The sequence below is a fragment of the Tetranychus urticae genome, chromosome 1, assembly GCF_039701765.1.
Source record: "Tetranychus urticae isolate SD_2017Ah chromosome 1, NJAU_TeUrti_SD_1.0, whole genome shotgun sequence".
Taxonomy (NCBI): Eukaryota; Metazoa; Arthropoda; class Arachnida; order Trombidiformes; family Tetranychidae; genus Tetranychus; species Tetranychus urticae.
Genome location: NC_142958.1, coordinates 577,486 through 596,187, shown reverse-complemented (window position 1 = coordinate 596,187; position 18,702 = coordinate 577,486). Strand labels below are relative to the sequence as shown.

Here is an 18,702-nt window from a genome sequence, read left to right as displayed (position 1 = left end):
ATCATCAACTTCATGCTTTTATGAATTTCATCTTTTTTCCCTTTTATCTGGATTTTTGAGTTTTTTTGTGATCATTTTTTTTCCTTTTCTCACTTGCATTTCAAATGTCATGAATTGTCAATTTAAACATTGAGAGAGAGAAAGAAACGGAAATAAATTCTAAACTGATTCAGATTCATGATTAAATGGTATTCATTTGGTTTAAAGTTTAGATTTAAAGTCGACAATTGATGTTGATAAAAGCAAGTTTCTGATCATTTTTGCGTTTCTTTTGATTTTCAGTTTTTTTTACTATCGATTTTAGTGCAAATTATTTAGTCGTTAGTGTTGAACAAAATTAAGCAGAAAATTAAATGTAACAATTTCGTTATGCGCAATTTGAATTCAGTGTTTTATGAGCCTTTAATGCAAAACCAATCCATTTGTCAGGCTTTCATGTTAAGTGTTACATCTTGATTTGGATTGGTGAGTTTACTTTTCACGGTAAAATGCCAGTTTTGCAATGAAAAAATGATTTTTTTTGAAAAATTACTCAGCTGAATTTGAAATATTTAATCGGATCGTATCGAACAGAACTTTGTAAATAAAAAAGATTCATTTCTGCTGGAATTGCAATGTCTCTATGAAATGTGAAAAGAAATTTCGATTTTCGATTAAAATGATCAAAATTCAGTCTAGAGATTTTCCGAGTAAATTTGCTCGATTTTTGTTGTCTATTAACAATTTTTATTGCTCAAATATCGTAATTGCAGATAAATCTGGAATGAATTTTGGAATTTTAAATCAGAAATTTTTTTTGAAATTGTTTCTTCAAACGTTTCTTATAACTCAGTCGTTTAAACACAATCAAAGTTATTGTTTACCGAAACTTGAACTCAATTGTTGAGCAGATAAGCATTAACTCGTCGTTAAGTGTTTCAAAGGATTGTGAACATTATCAAGAAACAATTGAGAAAGTTATTAATAAAGAAATAAGAAAAGAGGAAAATTGCGAATTTCAGCAAAGAATCTGTAGAATGTTTTTTCTCAATGAACTTGATGATGAAAATTAGCGCAAAGATGAACTTTGAAAATGGATAAAGATAAAAAATGGATTTATTAAAAAAAAGTTTCCATTCTGTTTACCTTGCTATTATAAATTGTAAAGATGATGATGAAAATGAAGGCAAAAAAGAGTTGATAAATAGTTAATGAGTCGAGTCATTATGGTTTTTTGATCATCAGAGCATCATCATCATAATATCTTTAATCGTGTTTGATAAAAATTTGTTTCCATTGATGATGGTTGAATGTGCATGATGAGCTTCTTTGATTAAACGATTGTGTTGCTTGCTTTTGCCAATAAGATGGTAAAGACAGTAATTAGTTGATACAAGTAATCATCATGAACACCGATAAATGATTATGATGAGAAAAGTTGTTCATTAGGTTGGGTTAAGATGAGAATCATTGTGATGATTAAGATGATTCTTGTGGTTAAAAGATGGAGAAGTGAAAAGTTACAGGAAACATAAGGAATGAGAAAAATATGAAGATTGTTTCAGATGCTTTCATGATCAACAATAAACTTTTATCCAGAGTTGATTGTTGATGAGAGTGAAAATGCAATTTTATCTTTATATTTATATCCAGTTGTGTGTCGCTTTTCAATTTATTATTTATAAAAATGTCTTACAGAATAATGATGAGACCCGAAAATGTTTCTTATAACATTTCCTATTCCGGTTACAAGTCTTTTAATCTATTTATTACTTATACTTTAACAACTATTAACCAACCAGATAAAGACTAACAAATAGGTGAATAGTTAATGGTGTTTTATCATTTACAATAAACTGTAATATACCGTTATAATAATAGTAATGATCAAAAGTTGAGCCAATTTTGTTTTTGGTTACAAGATTGCTGTTATATGAGTCTATGTAAATCATTTTTTGGTCAATTTTAAGGGCCATTACTGGACAAGTTCAAGGGCTTCTTGAGATTTATTAAATAATGTCATTTGAAGTGCGCGCTGAAATTAGAATCACTTAGCAACTTGCGTTTATGCAAACATTACAATCAATTTTTCGGTAGAGCCTATTTGCACATGAATCGTGTGTAAATAGGCACCCAGACTAATTACACAAAGTGCACCGCCAACGCCATCTCATAAGCGAACTAATGTTGCGGAATGTTTTTTCACTAGAGATCATTTTACAATATCAAAATAACATGTCAGGCTTAGCCTAGTAGGTTAAAGGTTAGGAGATAAAACTTGAGATTTTGGGTTCAAATCCCGGTGATTACTTTTATAAACTAATTTAGATTTAGAAATTTTTATTAAAATTTTGTTGATTGTTAATTGTAAGTGGTTCAGATTCAGTGTTATTTTATTCTGCTTTTAATCAACACACAATTGTGAGAGTACGATTTAAAATTTCATGTGTAAAGTTGTGAAATAAAAAACGCGCTCGACTCTTTACTGATCCTACTCTTTACTAAGATCCTAAAGACTAGATATTTTTCTTGTGCAAATAGGCTTTACCCAATTTTTCAAAAATTATTTTATAAAATTATTTTAGTGATTTTGTTTAATTTGTTTAGTTTGTTATAAATATTCAATTAGTTTTTCGATAAGAATACAATAATATCTTAAGGATAGTCAGCTCTGGTGCAAGTTATTCTGGTCGATCAAGAATATTCAGCTTATTTAACTAATGGAGTTGGTCAACCCTTGCTAAGGTTTACTTCTAGCGAAGCAGTTCTTGCCAATGTGTCTTGAAGTAATCGTGGTTTGAGTGAATCTGTCGCCGAAATCGAACCCAAAATTTATGGTTTGGAATCAGTCACGATATTCATCTGATAATCCCGCTTTGGTTAACCTAAAGAAAGAGACATCATGATATTGTTTCTTTGTTACAGAGTAAACTAATTTTCTCTACTTGTTATAAACACTTTCCACTCTTCACTCATGATTCCGTGTTTTATGCTAATTTCTTTTGTCCTTTTTTCAGAAATTTGACTTCTTATTCTGATCCATTTTTTGTTCAATTACAGCCTTGGCTCTCATTTGGTGCAAAAATTTTAAAGTGAGGATCATTTTGGCCACTCGTCCAACTGGATTGAATGAACTGTAAATTTGGACTCTATTTATATCAAGAGGCTGAAATAAGACGCTATTGAACCATTAGGCTTTCAGTGTTTGATGTATAGTGTATAACAGTGATGATGATGAAGATAAGCATATTCAATTAGCTGCTTCTTGATGGTTAACCATAATTTCATGCTTTTTTAAAGTGAAGAGAAGAAAAAACAGAGAAGAAAACAATTTTCATGAATAGCAATTTATATTTGTTGTTGTGGTCAATCACAAAACAAAATCAACAAACAACGTAAATACAAGGTTACTTCGTGACTTGAAGTTGAAAGTGGGCCACTCCTTGAAAACCACAAAATATGATGATGATGGGAATGATGAAAAGTTGGCGATTGATGGTGAAAGAGAATGAGAAAGAAAGAAAAAAAAGGTGAAAGAAAATCAGTGATTTCTCATCTTCTCTCGCTTATTGAATGTGCAAAACTTTTATTTTTCCTCATCTTGCTCATCTTCTTGTCTCTCCTCCTTACATGGAGAAAGTATCTTTCATTACCTTTCAACCAAACCTTAGACTGTTGTTTGCTGTTGTCATGATTAGCCGTTGAAAACCGTTGAAAGGTAATAAACAAACAACAACATGATTGGTAACACACAATGTTGAAACACGAGAATCAAAACAATATTGATGTGTTGAGTTGTCTGTGTGTGTGGTGTTTATGGGTCTGGCTTCAGTGGCTCACTTGATGATGATGAGAGGATAAAATGATGAAAATAGCGTTGAATAACAAGTAATCATCAGAACCAGTGTTAATAAATATATACACATAATTTCATTTGATAACCTTTGTGAGAATGTGAAAAAGAAATGAATGAACAAAAAAAAGGAAAAATGAAAAAATAAATAAAGTTAAATCACTTCACTTTTTGGGTTAGTCATGATTTTTATCATGATTTTCAACACTAATTTTAACTTTCATCACAACAAATGAACAGACAATTTACAAGGTAAAATAAATGATAATAATAATGGCTAACTGAAAGGTAACATTGTTGGTGAAATATAACAAGATTAATTGATTTGCTTATTATTATTGTTGAACTACATGAAAATTGTTGCTGGAAAAGGTTGAGAAAGGTAGAAAAGAGAAAAATTGCTTTTCTTTTTTCCTGGTCAAACCTTTTTCCTTACCTTTTTCATTTTGACCAAGATAATTATGAATTTAAATGGACTCACTTCACTTGGCCCACCATCAGAAGCAATGTTAACAATGAAAATTTAATCAACACAATTTAATAATCATGATAATCTTTCTATTGTTGCTTCTTCTTTTATCATGTTTTATTAATTTTTGCCCTTTTTCCAGTTCTTTTGTTTTTCCCTTCATATTTCAAAATTGAAAACCTTCCCATATTGTTAACATTGTAATATTATTAACTTGTTTCAAAAGCAAACAAAAAAAGTTAATTTATAAACAATTTGCTTGAAAAGTTGCCTTTTTTCAGCAATTTATTTCTTTCAGAATCACAAATCTCTGAAAATGCGAGTATTTTGTGCAAAAAAACCTGTAAATGCAAAAGTGTTGAACAATGAAATTTTTAATGTAATTGAATGAACAACAAGAAATGCTGAATATATTTGGTTAATGATTGGATAATGAATATAAAGTGGAAAGTAAATCAATAGTTTCCAGTGTAATTGTCAGATACTTGAGTCTTTTAACATCAATTGAATTTGGATAAAAGTGGAAAATTTGAATTTATTTTTCATTTTTTCTTGATTATCAAGAGTTTATCATGAATGGGAAAATGCATGTTCTTTTGAATCTTCAAATGAATTGAATGTAAAAAAGTGGATTAGGAATGATTTGTGTTGCTTTAAACCAGATTTTGGTTAAAATTGAGATGCAAAGATATTCGGCTTTTTGGTAACTCTGATTGGGATTCACTTTCAATTGGTTTAACTGTTCAACTCGTAATCGTAACATTTCAGACGATAATGACTTTCAATTTTGCTCATTCAATTGCGGTGAAACTGTTTTCACTTTTCTGGTTAACACTGAATTATTCAATGTTAACTGTTGACTGAGAAAATAATAATCTTTATAAGTCTCATCGCTATTATTATTAAATGGTTGCCACTGTTAATACTGTTAAGTTGCTCTTTATATTTCTCTCATTGATTAAACAAAGTTGATAAATTGAATTGAATTGAAAGGGAGGAAAGTTTAATCTATCAATAGCAGTTGAGGATTAAGTTTAAACAAGCAAATGTTGTAAAAAAGATTAATCCCATTCTGTAGTTTGCTCATTTAATCAATGGTGACTGAGTCAATGAGAAACTGTTAGAAGTGGATTAAATGATTGAGGAAAAGAGAAGAGAAGAAAAAAACGTTCTCTTCTCTTCTCTTTTCACTAATATTGTTATTGAAAGTGGACAATGTCAATGGGATAAAAATGACAATCGTTTGGGTAACAATCAAAGTTAATCTCAATGATAATAATAATCATATTTTCATCATTATTGTTATGTAATGAATGGGAAAAGATGAGAAAAAATATAAATAAATAAACTGTATTTAAATGCACATCAAGTGTCTAACCATAATTTTGTTTACTTGACATATCAAACCCAATGGTTATGATAATAATGATTTAATAATGAAATGACAATAATAATGAAATTATAATTCTATGGGAACAAAATTGTGTTTTAATGTTTACTGAAACATCCAGCCATTATAAAGATGTATAAATGTCAAATTTTGCGCTTTTAATTAAACGTACAATTGAACATCATCTTGCTGGGTATTATCATTTCATTTCAACCATTAATATGTAAATTCATTGAACATTTAATCTGTTGAACGTTTTTTTTCCTCTTTTTTGTCAGTCTCATGGAAAGTCAATTGAGTTTTGGCTTTTTTTCAAGATCCTTTGCTTGTGGCCATTCATTTCCTTATCATCATTCATCAGCTTGAAATTTATTCAAGGACAGGGAAAGGGAAAATGCAATGAAAAATTGATGATTGAATAAATGTGATCACAATTAATCTGGTAAAACAAGATGAAACATGAAATGCTCAGCTTGCTAAATCACGTAATTTATCTTTATCGAGTGTTTGTTGCAATTTCACCAACAAATCAGGTTAGGGAAAGAAAAATGTTTATCCTTAAGGCATAACTCAAATGGTTCAGGCTTTTATTCATAATAATATCATCATAATCATCATCTCCTTGAGTTGATCCAATCAATTGTCATCTGAATTGAAATTATGAAAGAAGAGGAAAGAAGAAAAAAGAAGAAGAAAAAAAATCAAATTAATATTTGGTATAAAAATATTACATTACCATTACATTGTATGGAAAAGGTGAAATACAATGAAATAGTTTTGTGTGTTGGTGTAAAAAATGTTTTGTTGTCAATGAAAGGTTACAAAGATAATTAAAAGTAAATTTTTTAAATGTTAATGTTGGATGAATAAAGGAATCTGATTTCATTAATAAAAGTTAAAGAAAGGTTAATCATGTGGATATTTGTGTGTATGTGTGTTTATGTGTAGATATCAAGTTCAATTTATGAATAGCAGTTTGTGTGAAAATATTTTTCAAGAAGATGCTATTATTCAATGTTTGTATTGTTCAGCTTTTTTCATACACACAAAACACCACATCACTGAAAAAAGGGATGAATTATACTTTTCCTTTCTGTTTATTTTTCTCTTTGTGTTGAGGTTTCTCTGTTGATCCTGATGGTGGTGATGATGATGGTGTTGCCGGTGTTGTTGTTGATAGTTTAATGATCTTATGAGTGTAGTATTGTGTTGTTAAATTGATTCCTGTAAAAAGAGAGGAGAGAGAGAAAAAAATTGTTGAAAAATTTGGCCTGAAATGTTGAAAAAGATTGAATGGACTGGGAGTGACTGTAAGTAAAGGGCAAGTCATTTCTCTTTCTCTTCTCTCTTCACTTTCACAATTCAATTGAATATTGTTAAATTTAGCTCATAAATTAAGGGAATGTTATAAATATGTGTGTAAATTTTGCCTTCTATTGTTGGTTGAAAAGCAAATTGTTGCTGTTGTTAAAAATTGTAGCCAAAATGTATTCAAGTTGAAAAACAATTTCAACAACAGTTATTATGTTATTATGCTTTCATGCTATTTAATATGGATGAAAACGTTAACATTGAAGCAGTTTAACCACTCATTTGTTTCCCGTTTATCTGCACTTTTTATGCCACTTTGTTTGTTTGTCTGTTTGTCACCTTTCACAATCAATTATTAACCTCTCCAAATAATCAATTATCATCATGTTTAATTGAATATTTAACTATAGATGGTTAAAATGGTTTACATGTTTTGCCTCAATTCAGTCAATGCAGGAAATGTTGAACAAATTTGGGGCAATGTAACGATGCTTTTCGTCATGAATTTTTGATGTTGCTACCATTTCTGTTCAAAGAGAATCTGCAAAATCTCCTGTTCTCGACCTTTGAAGCCTCCGAGTCGAAATTTTGTGCTGATTGTGAATATCTGATTCGTTTCTAATCATTCCTCTTACTTATGGAGATATGAAAAGAAGAGTTAAAATTTTGTTTCTTTATATGTAAAAATGATATAAACACTTCAAGTCAATCCTGCAATCAATTTAACCTTTCTTGTACTTGATATGCTGACCTTCAACAACGAAAGTCTAACAGAACATTCATCAAATTATTCAACATGTTTGACTCGATAGATCATGATTAGACTTAGCTGGTTTTGAGGTCTCCTTCAAAACTTGGAATACGTACGAACGTTGAATTTAAAAATGAACTAGATATTCGGAATCAGCATTAAAAATTACATTTAAATGAGTTTCTTTCATGAAAATATTTCAGGAGATTTTCCTATTCATTTGCAGATGCTCCTTAAGGGTAAAAATGGGAACAATCAACAAAGAAAATTGCTAATGACGAGCAAACACACAATTCTGGTGATAATAGTGATGGTAAAGATGATGAGAAAGCGATAGATAGTGAGATTGGGTCAATGGGCGAAATGAATGAAGGAGTGAGTGGATGATTGAGGGAGGAGGAGGGAGGATAAAGGCTATAGAATGTGAGGATAATAGGAGTGAAAAGTTTTTTTTCCTGATTCTGATACAATAGGAATGAAGGGCATAAGATTGGATGATTGAATGACATTGAGAGTGAGTGAGAGGGAGAGAGAAAGAGATAAGTGCCAATAGAGCTCAATAATTTTCACACAAAGGCAAGAGACAGTAAAAAGATAATACAAGAGAAAACATACAAACACAAAAAGAAGAGTCAAAAGGAATCTTGAAGAAGATAATCCATCATAATATTGCTCCTCTTTTCATTTTTTGCTTTCCCTTCATTTTGTTTGCTTGTTGTTTCTCCATAGGAATCCCATTTACTCTTCATTGTAACACCACTTTCTATTGTAAGGCCACCCGAAAGATGCTTTTCAACCAAATGTATAACATCATTTAGTGGCAATAGAGAGTGAAATCGACGAACTTGAGGCTTTCCAATCCTCTTGTTATTGGCTTTTGACAATCCTGCTTCTTTCAGATCATTTGAACTCTTCATCTGAAAATTGGTCAATAACAGGCTTGATGTAAATCATGGTTCAACTCTGGAATAGGCCTTTAATGAGTAGTCGAGGTATGGCAGTGGTTACGTTGCCAACGACAACAATGAAAATGATGATCTACAAAAAAAGGAGAGTTCATGAAATTTGTCAAATGATTGTGGTATGAAGATAATAGCTGTTAGATTGTTACATACCGAACTGGTCCATTGAAAGTTGCTCAAGTGAATTAAATCAATAGCTAAGTGGTTTCTTTAATTCTCTCTTGACTTTTTTGTTTGCCTTTGTTTGTTTCTTTTCTGTCTTTTCTTTCATGTGGTACCTAAAACAGAATCACAGGGAAAGAAGTAGCAAAGGATAGACAAAATAGGATTTCTCAAGTGAGTAATACTTTTTGAATAGGAGCAAGAAAAAGTGATTGTAGGAGTGATGAAAGGAAAAATGAGAGCTTCAATGATGCATTATCATCAGTATGAAAAGGTAAAGAAATGATGAATATGGTGCAAGAGCAGGAACATCAGTTTCTTTCTCAGGTTCCATTGCAAATGAAAATTGAATCCAAATGATTGCATAAATGGCTCACAAATCAGTTTATTCATTGATGTCTGTATGATGAAAAGGGAAAAAGAATTTCATTTGGGATCAAATTTATCAATAAATAGCATTTTTCAATCATTATTATTGTATGTTACTCTTACCTGTTTATTAATAATGTATTTGACTATAAATGTAATGCCTATGACTTTGTACTAATGCGTAAGTCATAGACTTTGCATCAACCAAGTATTGTATCAACTGCAACAAAAGGTTTACTCTTTTGATCTGTATAGTTCTTTTTAGAAGAGCATTAACACCAAATAAAATAACATCGAAAACTATCTTACATGAGAAAAATATCTAAACATGAAAAAAGATTAACATTGCAATCCATCATCCAGTCGAGTTATCACATTTCAGCGAGAGACTATAATCCACTCTTATGTCCATATGGCGTAGGTAACGCTTTTAATGCACCTAAAAGAATAAGAATATCGAAAGATGCAACAATTAATACTTTAATCAGTTTAAATTACTTGTAGAATGAAGCTTAATTCATCAAGTATATTGCTAATTCAAAACTATTGGTAAAAATCATTAATTAAACTTACCTTAATGAAATGATGATAAACAACTGGCAAGATCAGATATCGATATGAGCAACAATATTGATATTAAGCAATATGTATCGATACTTTCTGTTGGTTGGAAGTTCAAATTAATTCAAGTTTATGGCTTAACTCAAGCCCTGTTTGAAAAAATCTCTATTTTTTATAGTCTTTAACAGCCAAATTGTAGAATCGCCAGAAATTTTGTCTCTAATTAACAAGAAGTTAGATTCAAATGAAAAAAGGTGCAAGTTTAATCACGAACTGACTTTTGGCTTACATTAAACATCAACGTTCTTTGATTCACTACCTGGTTGTATTATTTGATTATTTGATTATTATTTGAACTTGATATTTGCATTCTGAGTTTCTAATATTTGCTCGAAAAACAGTATCAATAATACTTCCAATACCTAAACAATATTTTTGATACTAAATACTTTCAATATATCAATATTTGATCGACCAATATCAATACTTCATGAAAGTAATGTGCATCTTTAACTCTTTCTAGTGTTCACCGTTAGCATTACTTTGCCCCAATCCTATCTATCATAAATCCTATCTTCACACAAAGAGTAACACGAATAAGCAACCAAAATTCATAAATTAATAGTACGCATGCAAAGTTGATTGCAATTAGAAAAGCCATTTGGTAAATTAAAGCGCCAACGTGAATTGGACTTTAGATTTATTACTTCGCTCACTTATTGGATTAAGTTTACATCAAATTTATCTAATTTTTTATAACTTGCGAGAAACTATACAATGTCTGCACGTTTCTTGATAACTGTTTGCCTTGTTGCAATTAGAGTGCAACATAATCAATTTTTGGCTTAATTTGCTTGAGAATACAAATTTTAATTAAGATTTTTTTTCCCAATTTTGAGTCAGTAACGCCATCTAGGAACCATTATTCAATATTAAACTGGTGAAAATTTTTGTGATTTTACTACAACCAAAATTAACTGAAATTAGTTAATCTATGCTTGTATAAATTCAGGAATCTTAGTTTGTATGAAATCAAAACTCTATTCACAACTATTAATCAAAAAGAACTATTATTCAACAAAGGCACAGTTTGATCAATAAAACACATGTAATTTTAAAGGCATGGTGTTAAAGCCGCGAAAAGTTACCCAGATGCTTTTATTTGCCAACGTTTTTCTCACGTTATTTTGGACTTTTACAAGAATCAACTTCGTAAGTTCAGAATACTCACAAGTCAAGAACAATAGCTTTAATTTTTGGTGATCCATCAATTTTGATGAATGTCGTATAATTAGCAAATGATTGACTATTTTTTTCAGGAAACGGCTAATTGATGGTGAACACGGGTATAACATGCGAAAATAAATTTAGAGCATGAAATAAATTAACAACCGGAAAACACAACTAAAAGAGGAAGACTTTACTAAAAAACATACATTTTCATATCTTGAATTGGATAGATAGAAGGCCAGTATTTATGGGAGTAAAGAGAGAGGATGATTATTCAACAATTAGATTTTATTTTGATTCCCTGATTATTTGTATTGAAATTTAACTTCCTTTCTATCCCAGAAAACTAACAGTTAAATGGAAGGGAAAATCTTTAGGTTTTTATTTATGACGCCGGTGTAAATTATCAAAAATTTAACCATAAATTAAATGAAGAGATGAAATCTTGAGAGTTTTTAATGTAACAGGACATTGTTTTAATCAGCTATGTGAAAAATAATCCTTCGCGCGGTAACAATTTGAATTTATGCAGGGATTGGATTGAAATATAATAGTTAAGGATGGATTGCCTTTCGATTGGTGGCAACATATGAGTAAAGACAATTTGAGGAAGGTGAGCAAGAGATGATAGGTAAGAAAAGAAAAATTGAATTTTCTTTGCGTGAGTTCTTTATGGGTTATGTAAGTGTTTTTTATCCAAAATTAAGGGAAGGAGAGGGTTAACTAAGAAGGTAGAGAAAAAACATCAAAATATGTCCATGCATGTTCATGAGTTTTGTATGTGTATGTGATTGTGGTGTGTATATTATTTATATATTTATATGGATGTCTACAATCGATGAACATAGATTGTATGGAATCTCGGCTGATTCTTTGTTTCGGTGATTCTGAGAACAAAAATTTTTTTAATATAATTTGAATGAGGAATTATGCATCATGGAAGATGCTAACCACTTGTGAAGTTATAAACAGCAATTGAAGAAAAAGCAGAGTTTCCATAAACTGAAAATAAGGTTACAATTTAGAGATATAACAGTTTTTTCACAGTCCTTGGTCTTTAAATTGATTCTCAGACGAGTGAAAATATTAGTCTTTATATTTAGATTTGTACATCTCTAACTGTTTCTTATAAAGTTCGGCTTCTTTTTCTTTTTCTCTTAACTGGGCTTTATACTCTTCAGCTTCTCGTTTAATCCTTTCCAGTTCTTTTTTTAACCTTTCTTTTTCATTATCACTATTGTTGTTATTATTATTGTTATTATGGTTGATGCTTATGGTTGTTGTTGTTGGAGATGTTATCGATGCTACGGCGCTGTTGATTACTTTACAGCCATTTGATTCTAAATTCAATTTGGAATTTGTAAGGTTAGTAGTTTTAATGTTTGTCACACTGAATGGTTTGCCAGCCACGGCTTTAACAATCTTTTTAATACGTATGGGCTCTGTAGGTTCAGTTAACGTCCCATCCGAATTTGAGCTTAATAAAACTATAGGTGCTGTTACTTGATTAGGATCTAATTCACCGACAATCTGTATCACTTTTCCTTTAAGGTCAGGATCTAATTTCGTTGAATTACTTAAAGTTGTCACAGATGAAGCTGATTGTGATGTAGTCGGTGATAATGATGAGTCTTTTACACAATTTAAAGCCAATTTACCAGCTTCAGTAAGCGATACTGTGCCTCCACTTTCAATTGCCGAGGTAAACATAGATTCCTCAAGAGCTGTTGTCACTCCATGAGTATCTAACCACTGTAATGCTTCAGCAGTTAATTGGGAATTATTATTGATAACATTGCCTGTTGTTTGTCCAGTTGCTTCGGCTAAGGCAGCCAGAGTTGTCAAAACATTGTTTGATCCATCCTCCAAATTAATGCCAGTCCCATTTAATAATTTTTTTAAGGCATCAACACTTGTTTTTGTGAGATTGGCGGTTACTGTGGATGATGATGAAGATGATGTGGATGAAGATGTAGGTGTTCCTTTTACCGTTGAGTTTGTATTCACACTACCTATGGGTTTCACAATTTTTGCAGTCCTATTGGATTTATTGGGTAGCACAGTTGGTCTAGATTTAGGGAAACAACTATTGTTTGCATTGCTTGTGGATCTATTATCCTGTCTGGGTCGTGAAACATTAATATATTTCTAAATAGGAAGAAATAGAAAACATTATTACATTGAAAAATGAAAATAACCTTGATTCCAGCTACATCAAGCGAAATTGAGCTTACTTCTAAGAGAGGTATCATGTCTAATCTTCCTGAGTCTCTAGCAATATCTATAGGTGTTTTGTCAAACTTGCTTAAAAGGTTGACATCAGCTCCATTAGCAAGCAGACATTCGACAACATCATAATGTCCTCTTTCAACAGCCCAATGCAAAGGCGTCATCTTGAGAAGATCACGGGCATCAATATCAGCACCATGCATTAGTAAGAGACTAACAATTTGTAAATGTCCTTCTTGAGAAGAAACATGAAGAGGTGTTCTCTCAACTTTTGTCCTGGTATCTCTACTAACTCCTGATCTCAATAGAAATTCCGCTGTATCTGTATGACCATGTTGTGCCGCAAAATGTAATGGTGAGGTGCCTAAAAATTAAAAGAATATCAATTAATAATAAATAAATAAAACAAATACTATGTAAACCTTAAGGTTTTCTTAAGAATGATAGATAAAGCACGAGTTCGTATGGAAACAAGTATGTTTATGTTGGTGATACCCACAAGAATAACAAACCGAATCATGAGTTGAGCATCAAACCTTAAACATTATTCAATATAATTTGCGAGCTTAAATAGTTTGATAGTCAACCAGGTAATCATAAACACAAGGTAAGATTGAAATAAACACCAAAACATACCAAGCCAATCGGTTGTAAAAGGGGCTCCATTTGCCATTAACTCTCTAACTTCTTCAGTTTCACCGTTTTTACAAGCATCCAAAAGTTTCCTACCAAGATCAAGGTTTCCATTTGATACCTCTTGACATTGCTCTCCTCGCAACATGATTTTCGATGAGCGGGGTGAGATTTTGTTTCTCAGTTTGTTTATCTTCAATTGGTTGAGTAAGTATAAAACAACAATGGTCACAAAACACAATTATAAATTGATATTGATGATGAAGGGGGAAACATGCAAACAAAAAGCGAAAACAGTGGAGACAGCGACTCTTTTAAATGATTTCCTTGGTTTTCTCTGACTGATCAACTGACCAAGTTAAAGTTACGAAGTAAAATTGTGGATATCTTAAACACAATAAACATTTTTAATCGTCTTCCTTATTTATTTTCATAAATAATTTTCACATTCTCAGTCCGATAATTTTGGATCTCCTACAGATTCACACAGATGTTTCATACATGAGTGAGAGAATCGCCGATAGATGTCGCTAAACTTTAACTAAGGGATCATTCAATGATTGTAATAAGAATGCTTTTTTAATTTTCGTAATTTGAATCTTCTATCGAAATGCTAATTTTGCACGAATTTAATTGATTAAATGGATAAAGATATCCAAAAAGGGTGACTCTTCTCAAGACGAACATCAACAAAGTTTAAAACAAAAACAATCTTATTTTTTATTGTTTATTGACTATAAAAAACATCAATCTTGAACAAATTTACATAGAAAATTTAATTTCATAAACATAAAGCTTTTAAATTTTGACGATTGTCGAAAAGAGATTGAGTTTATTGAGATCCTTTCAATTGAAATATTTTTCGTTATTACAATTGTATGATTACTTTTTTCCAATTATTGGATAATATTTTTTGAACTGTAAAAATCAATCACTAAAATACACACCGAATCACAAAATAAAGTGCTTTTCTTTCAAGTTGATGTCAAGGGTTGCCTCCAGCATCAACCGCAGGTAAACCAGTATAACCATTATCTTGTCTTTCAACCAAACTTAGATCACTTGTGTAGATACCACTCAATGTTCCTAAAAAGAGTTAAAAGGTTTTAATTAATTGAATGTTTCCATTAAAAGGTGTGATGTCGAGTTTCAAGCCATAGACTGAAAATGTGACTACAACTTTGAAGTATAGAAACGAACCTGTGGTTGAGAAAAGTAATATATTGGTCGATCCAGGAAAAGTACCGTTGACTATTCCACTATCTCCATTAGTGGTATTAGCTGAGGTAACTGAGAAAACTGGTCTATTATTATTTTTAACGGTGAAATTTGAACGCGATGGTGCATAGGAGTAATGAGTAAATCTGTCCAGAGTCTCACCACCAGCTTCACCATTTTTGGCCATTACATCAATCTGAAGAGAGAAAAATCAATGTCATTAATATCATGTCATTTGAGGTGAAAATCCTTGATCTAAATTTTGATGTGTGCAGAAAGAGTCGGTGATGAAAAACAAACAATGCTGAAGCATGAAAGTAGATTACACTGACAAACTGATTGTGAGTTGAAACTTACCTGAGTTGTACGAACATGGAATGGAAAGTTCCTGTTAGCTTTTGATGGGCGGGTTAAAATCTATTCAATTAATGATATTGGGTTAATTATTGTCAAGTATTTGCTAAGTATTGTCTTGAATGAAATAGATTGATACAAATAGTACTTACAAAAAATACCAGATGAGCATGCATAGCAATGAAAAGCTCAACAGCATTGATGATCTTTTCCCTCATCCATTTGGGGACAACGAAAGTGGATATAAGTATGACTACAGGAGCTGATATAAACCTGAATTTGTTGATTAAACATTTTATTAGTAAATATTTGTTAAATTATGACAAAATTATTAGACTTACCAAACACTATAAAGAAGGAAGAGTTTTGTCAGGAATGATGATTTTGATGGATAATGCATCAAGGTAAACACAATTGAATAAACAAACCAAAACCATCCTAAAATCCTTAAAAAAATTATACCATAACCAGGCCAACTTTCGTACATGTAAAGGACTTCACCAGGGTCAAAAAACTAATTGAAAATAAACATTGTAATTAAAAATTAGTTGTTATAAATTAAAAGCGAGAAATTAGATCTTGTAATAAGCTTTACTTGTTGAACGTTCTTATTGTAAGAACATATGATTTTTCAAACCTTTGTCTTATGATGTAAAAAATGAACTGAACAATTAGATGCAGATTTTAAAGCTATTAAATTAAGATTGACATTGCAAGAATTATAATCAATAACAGAAGACAGAATTGGTTGATAAACAAAAAATTAAGAAATACTGTAAGCTGTTCAATGGATGGAGACAAAGAAGAAACCAATCAATCAACTAAGCCTAGGAATAATGGAATCTACGAACAATGAATAGATTTTAAACTTATACCAAATATCAAATGTTATAAAATTGATTATATTATTTACATATTGAAGCTTAATTTGTACATTACTCTTATTATTGTCAAAATAATCAATAAGCTAAAAAAGTATTCATAATCACTTTAAAAAATTGATATTCTTGGTTCAAATTGATGGTTTCATTTAGTCAGATTAATTTATCACTGTTAATAGGAAATGTTTTTCAAAATTCAATCATGTTAATGCGTGTTACCATGATGAATTTACATTTGATCAAATTTTGTACAAATTAAAATGATTGCTTACCATTTGTTCATAAAAAAATATCGCAATATATGTTGTAGTATGCAAAGTCATGAATAAACTGATTTTAGTTGATGTTTGCTTCTTCAATCGAGCTCGAGTGATTGTATAACCTTTGGCTAAAAGTATCAAGAGCAGTAAAAATAGAGATGTTGATGCTGATTCCAATAGTTTACCTGGATTAAGAAAAGAAATGTTAATTGCTAAGATCAATAAGTTATGATTGACAGAATTACCGATTAACTTTAAAACCTCGTGTGAATAGCCTCGATCAGCAAGAATAATATAATAAGTTGAAAGAAAGACTAAAGATGAAAATTGTAAAGTCAATGAAGTAAGGTAATATTTGTATGTTATGTGAAAGAGATGACGAGTGTACAAAGCATCTGAAAGGACAGAAAGGTAAACAGTTTGACCATTAAGAGATTGACTGAAACATTGGTTAATGATGAATATTGCTTACATGCTTCAAATATTGAGGCTATCAGTAGAATGAGATAGAGAACTGTGAATACCACATCTGTATGCAGAATATCTGAGGAAAGGAGAAAAAGAAAAAGGTAATTAAGGTCAATGAGAAGCAGATTTACAAGGAATCCTAATAAAGTCCGAAATGGCATTTTCTATTCCTTTTGTTTTTCTTTTGCCTGATTGATATAAATCATTACTAATGATTGGAAACGTACAGAATTGATCAGCTGAAAAGTGTTTCAACAGCGGATTGTGGTCATCGTTTGTCATGGTTATACGATATGTAATCTTAAGGCCCTTTAAAAGAGAGTAAAGGTTAATAATGTTGATAGACTTTGGTGTTGATGAGATACCTTTTTAGATTGACAATTGCTGACTGCAATGAACCACCAGCGTTCCCTGGCCGATTGGAAGACTCTGTAATGTGAACATCTATAAAATTTTGTAGTTTCATTTGTATTCTCATCAAAAATCTCTCGTAAATGGCAATTGGAATAAACATATTCAGAGGTTAAATTGATAACTTGACCATTTTCCATGGACAAAACGCCTTCCTTTTCCTCACAAGTCTAAACAAAGGGAAAATAAAAGTCATTAAATTGGATTCCATTAAAATAAAGATAACTTACTGTTGGTGTTTTGTAAACTGATGGCCATTGACGACGAGAATCATAGTAAAGAAGCAAATTTTGAACTTGATAATCCTGTAAAAAGAAATGAAAAAAGATATCAGATTAAAGTGTGAATCAAAGTTTATTTCAAGTTTACTTTCCAGATGGTTTATAGACAATAAGACTGTGTACTTACATATGGATAAGTTATCTCGTAATTGAATCGTCCTGATTTAGATAGGAAACAGAAGCGAGTAAGAAATGCCCAGTTCTGTGAACAGAGTAAAGGTTTGATCATTTAAAGTGGAATAATCTTTGTAAAGATTTAAAGTCTTTACTTACCTCATGAGAAACGAGTTCACCTTCAATTATTTTGCATTGAGTTAACCTTGGAATGGTGAAAACAATGAAACAAATTGTTGAGATACAATCCTTTAGGAACATATTACTTAACCCTTAAATATCCATTAACACACACACACTTGAACACCTTTAACAACGTCCGATGGAAACTGTATCCTTGGATAGCATGGTGATGATAATTTGTTGATCTTGAAATATACTCTTGTTTCATTCAATATTTTTGATCATTATTATAGTTTGATTACATCACAATAACATTCATTTCAATCTTGATAGAAAATATTTTTTGTTTAGATTTTAACTCAAGGTTTCCATGGATCTGTTAAGGTATACAGGGGAAAAAGTGACCTGAATATAATACTGAGTGAGTTCATCATCTTCTGTATCAATGATAATGTTACTATTGACCGTGATATTATTACCAGATGAGATTCAAGAATTGATCGCGGTTTCCCCTAATAATGACAACTTTCAAGTCATTCATTATTTTATCGTCTTTCCAAGCTAATCGATAATATTTTTTGACGAATTTTCAATCATTTTCACGAAATTTAACAGCTTTCAGGGAAAATGATTGAAAATATTTAACATTTTCTCATTAGAGTAACATGAATCTAGTTTGAACAGCTTGAAATA

General features: G+C 30.9%; 2 protein-coding genes and 1 long non-coding RNA gene across 4 annotated transcripts; all 3 read right to left on the bottom strand.

The window, feature by feature from the left end:
- Positions 1 to 5,766: 5,766 nt before the first annotated feature.
- Positions 5,767 to 9,541, bottom strand: LOC107370039 (uncharacterized). Its single transcript, XR_016201110.1, has 6 exons — positions 9,370 to 9,541; positions 9,063 to 9,276; positions 8,869 to 8,993; positions 8,369 to 8,791; positions 6,776 to 6,915; positions 5,767 to 6,338 (listed from the first exon to the last, which is right to left on the bottom strand). It is a non-coding gene; the product is annotated as an uncharacterized LOC107370039 (long non-coding RNA).
- Positions 9,542 to 11,482: 1,941 nt separating this feature from the next.
- LOC107370016 (uncharacterized) lies at positions 11,483 to 14,382 on the bottom strand. The gene is made up of 3 exons (XM_015937989.3): positions 13,903 to 14,382; positions 13,272 to 13,630; positions 11,483 to 13,185 (listed from the first exon to the last, which is right to left on the bottom strand). The coding sequence occupies exons 1-3, from the start codon at positions 14,045 to 14,047 to the stop codon at positions 12,124 to 12,126; spliced, it is 1,566 nt and encodes a 521-aa protein (XP_015793475.1). The 5' UTR covers positions 14,048 to 14,382; the 3' UTR covers positions 11,483 to 12,123.
- Positions 14,383 to 14,612: 230 nt separating this feature from the next.
- Positions 14,613 to 18,330, bottom strand: LOC107369937 (transmembrane protein 145). Of its 2 annotated transcripts, XM_015937905.3 has the most exons (13): positions 18,046 to 18,330; positions 17,900 to 17,974; positions 17,722 to 17,796; positions 17,446 to 17,661; positions 17,308 to 17,389; positions 17,085 to 17,156; positions 16,858 to 17,007; positions 16,625 to 16,797; positions 15,813 to 15,985; positions 15,624 to 15,744; positions 15,475 to 15,534; positions 15,100 to 15,313; positions 14,613 to 14,985 (listed from the first exon to the last, which is right to left on the bottom strand). In XM_015937905.3, the coding sequence occupies exons 1-13, from the start codon at positions 18,145 to 18,147 to the stop codon at positions 14,885 to 14,887; spliced, it is 1,614 nt and encodes a 537-aa protein (XP_015793391.2). In that variant the 5' UTR covers positions 18,148 to 18,330; the 3' UTR covers positions 14,613 to 14,884. The 2 variants fall into 2 exon arrangements, with proteins under 2 accessions (XP_015793391.2, XP_025018204.2); XM_025162436.2 differs by lacking the exon at positions 15,475 to 15,534.
- Between the last annotated feature and the right edge of the window lie 372 nt (positions 18,331 to 18,702).

What these genes read in the sequence shown, in the direction of transcription:
- LOC107370016 (XM_015937989.3), bottom strand. Translation starts at nt 14,047, where the DNA reads ATGTTGCGAGGAGAGCAATGTCAAGAGGTATCAAATGGAAACCTTGAT. An exon ending in TTTTACAACCGATTGGCTTG is followed by an intron (nt 13,631 to 13,902) that starts GTATGTTTTGGT and finishes TTTAATTTTTAG; the next exon opens with GCACCTCACCATTACATTTT. An exon ending in ACATGATACCTCTCTTAGAA is followed by an intron (nt 13,186 to 13,271) that starts GTAAGCTCAATT and finishes CTTCCTATTTAG; the next exon opens with AAATATATTAATGTTTCACG.
- LOC107369937 (XM_015937905.3), bottom strand. Translation starts at nt 18,147, where the DNA reads ATGTTCCTAAAGGATTGTATCTCAACAATTTGTTTCATTGTTTTCACC. An exon ending in ATGCTCATCTGGTATTTTTT is followed by an intron (nt 15,535 to 15,623) that starts GTAAGTACTATT and finishes TTAATTGAATAG; the next exon opens with ATTTTAACCCGCCCATCAAA. An exon ending in TCCATGTTCGTACAACTCAG is followed by an intron (nt 15,314 to 15,474) that starts GTAAGTTTCAAC and finishes TTCTCTCTTCAG; the next exon opens with ATTGATGTAATGGCCAAAAA.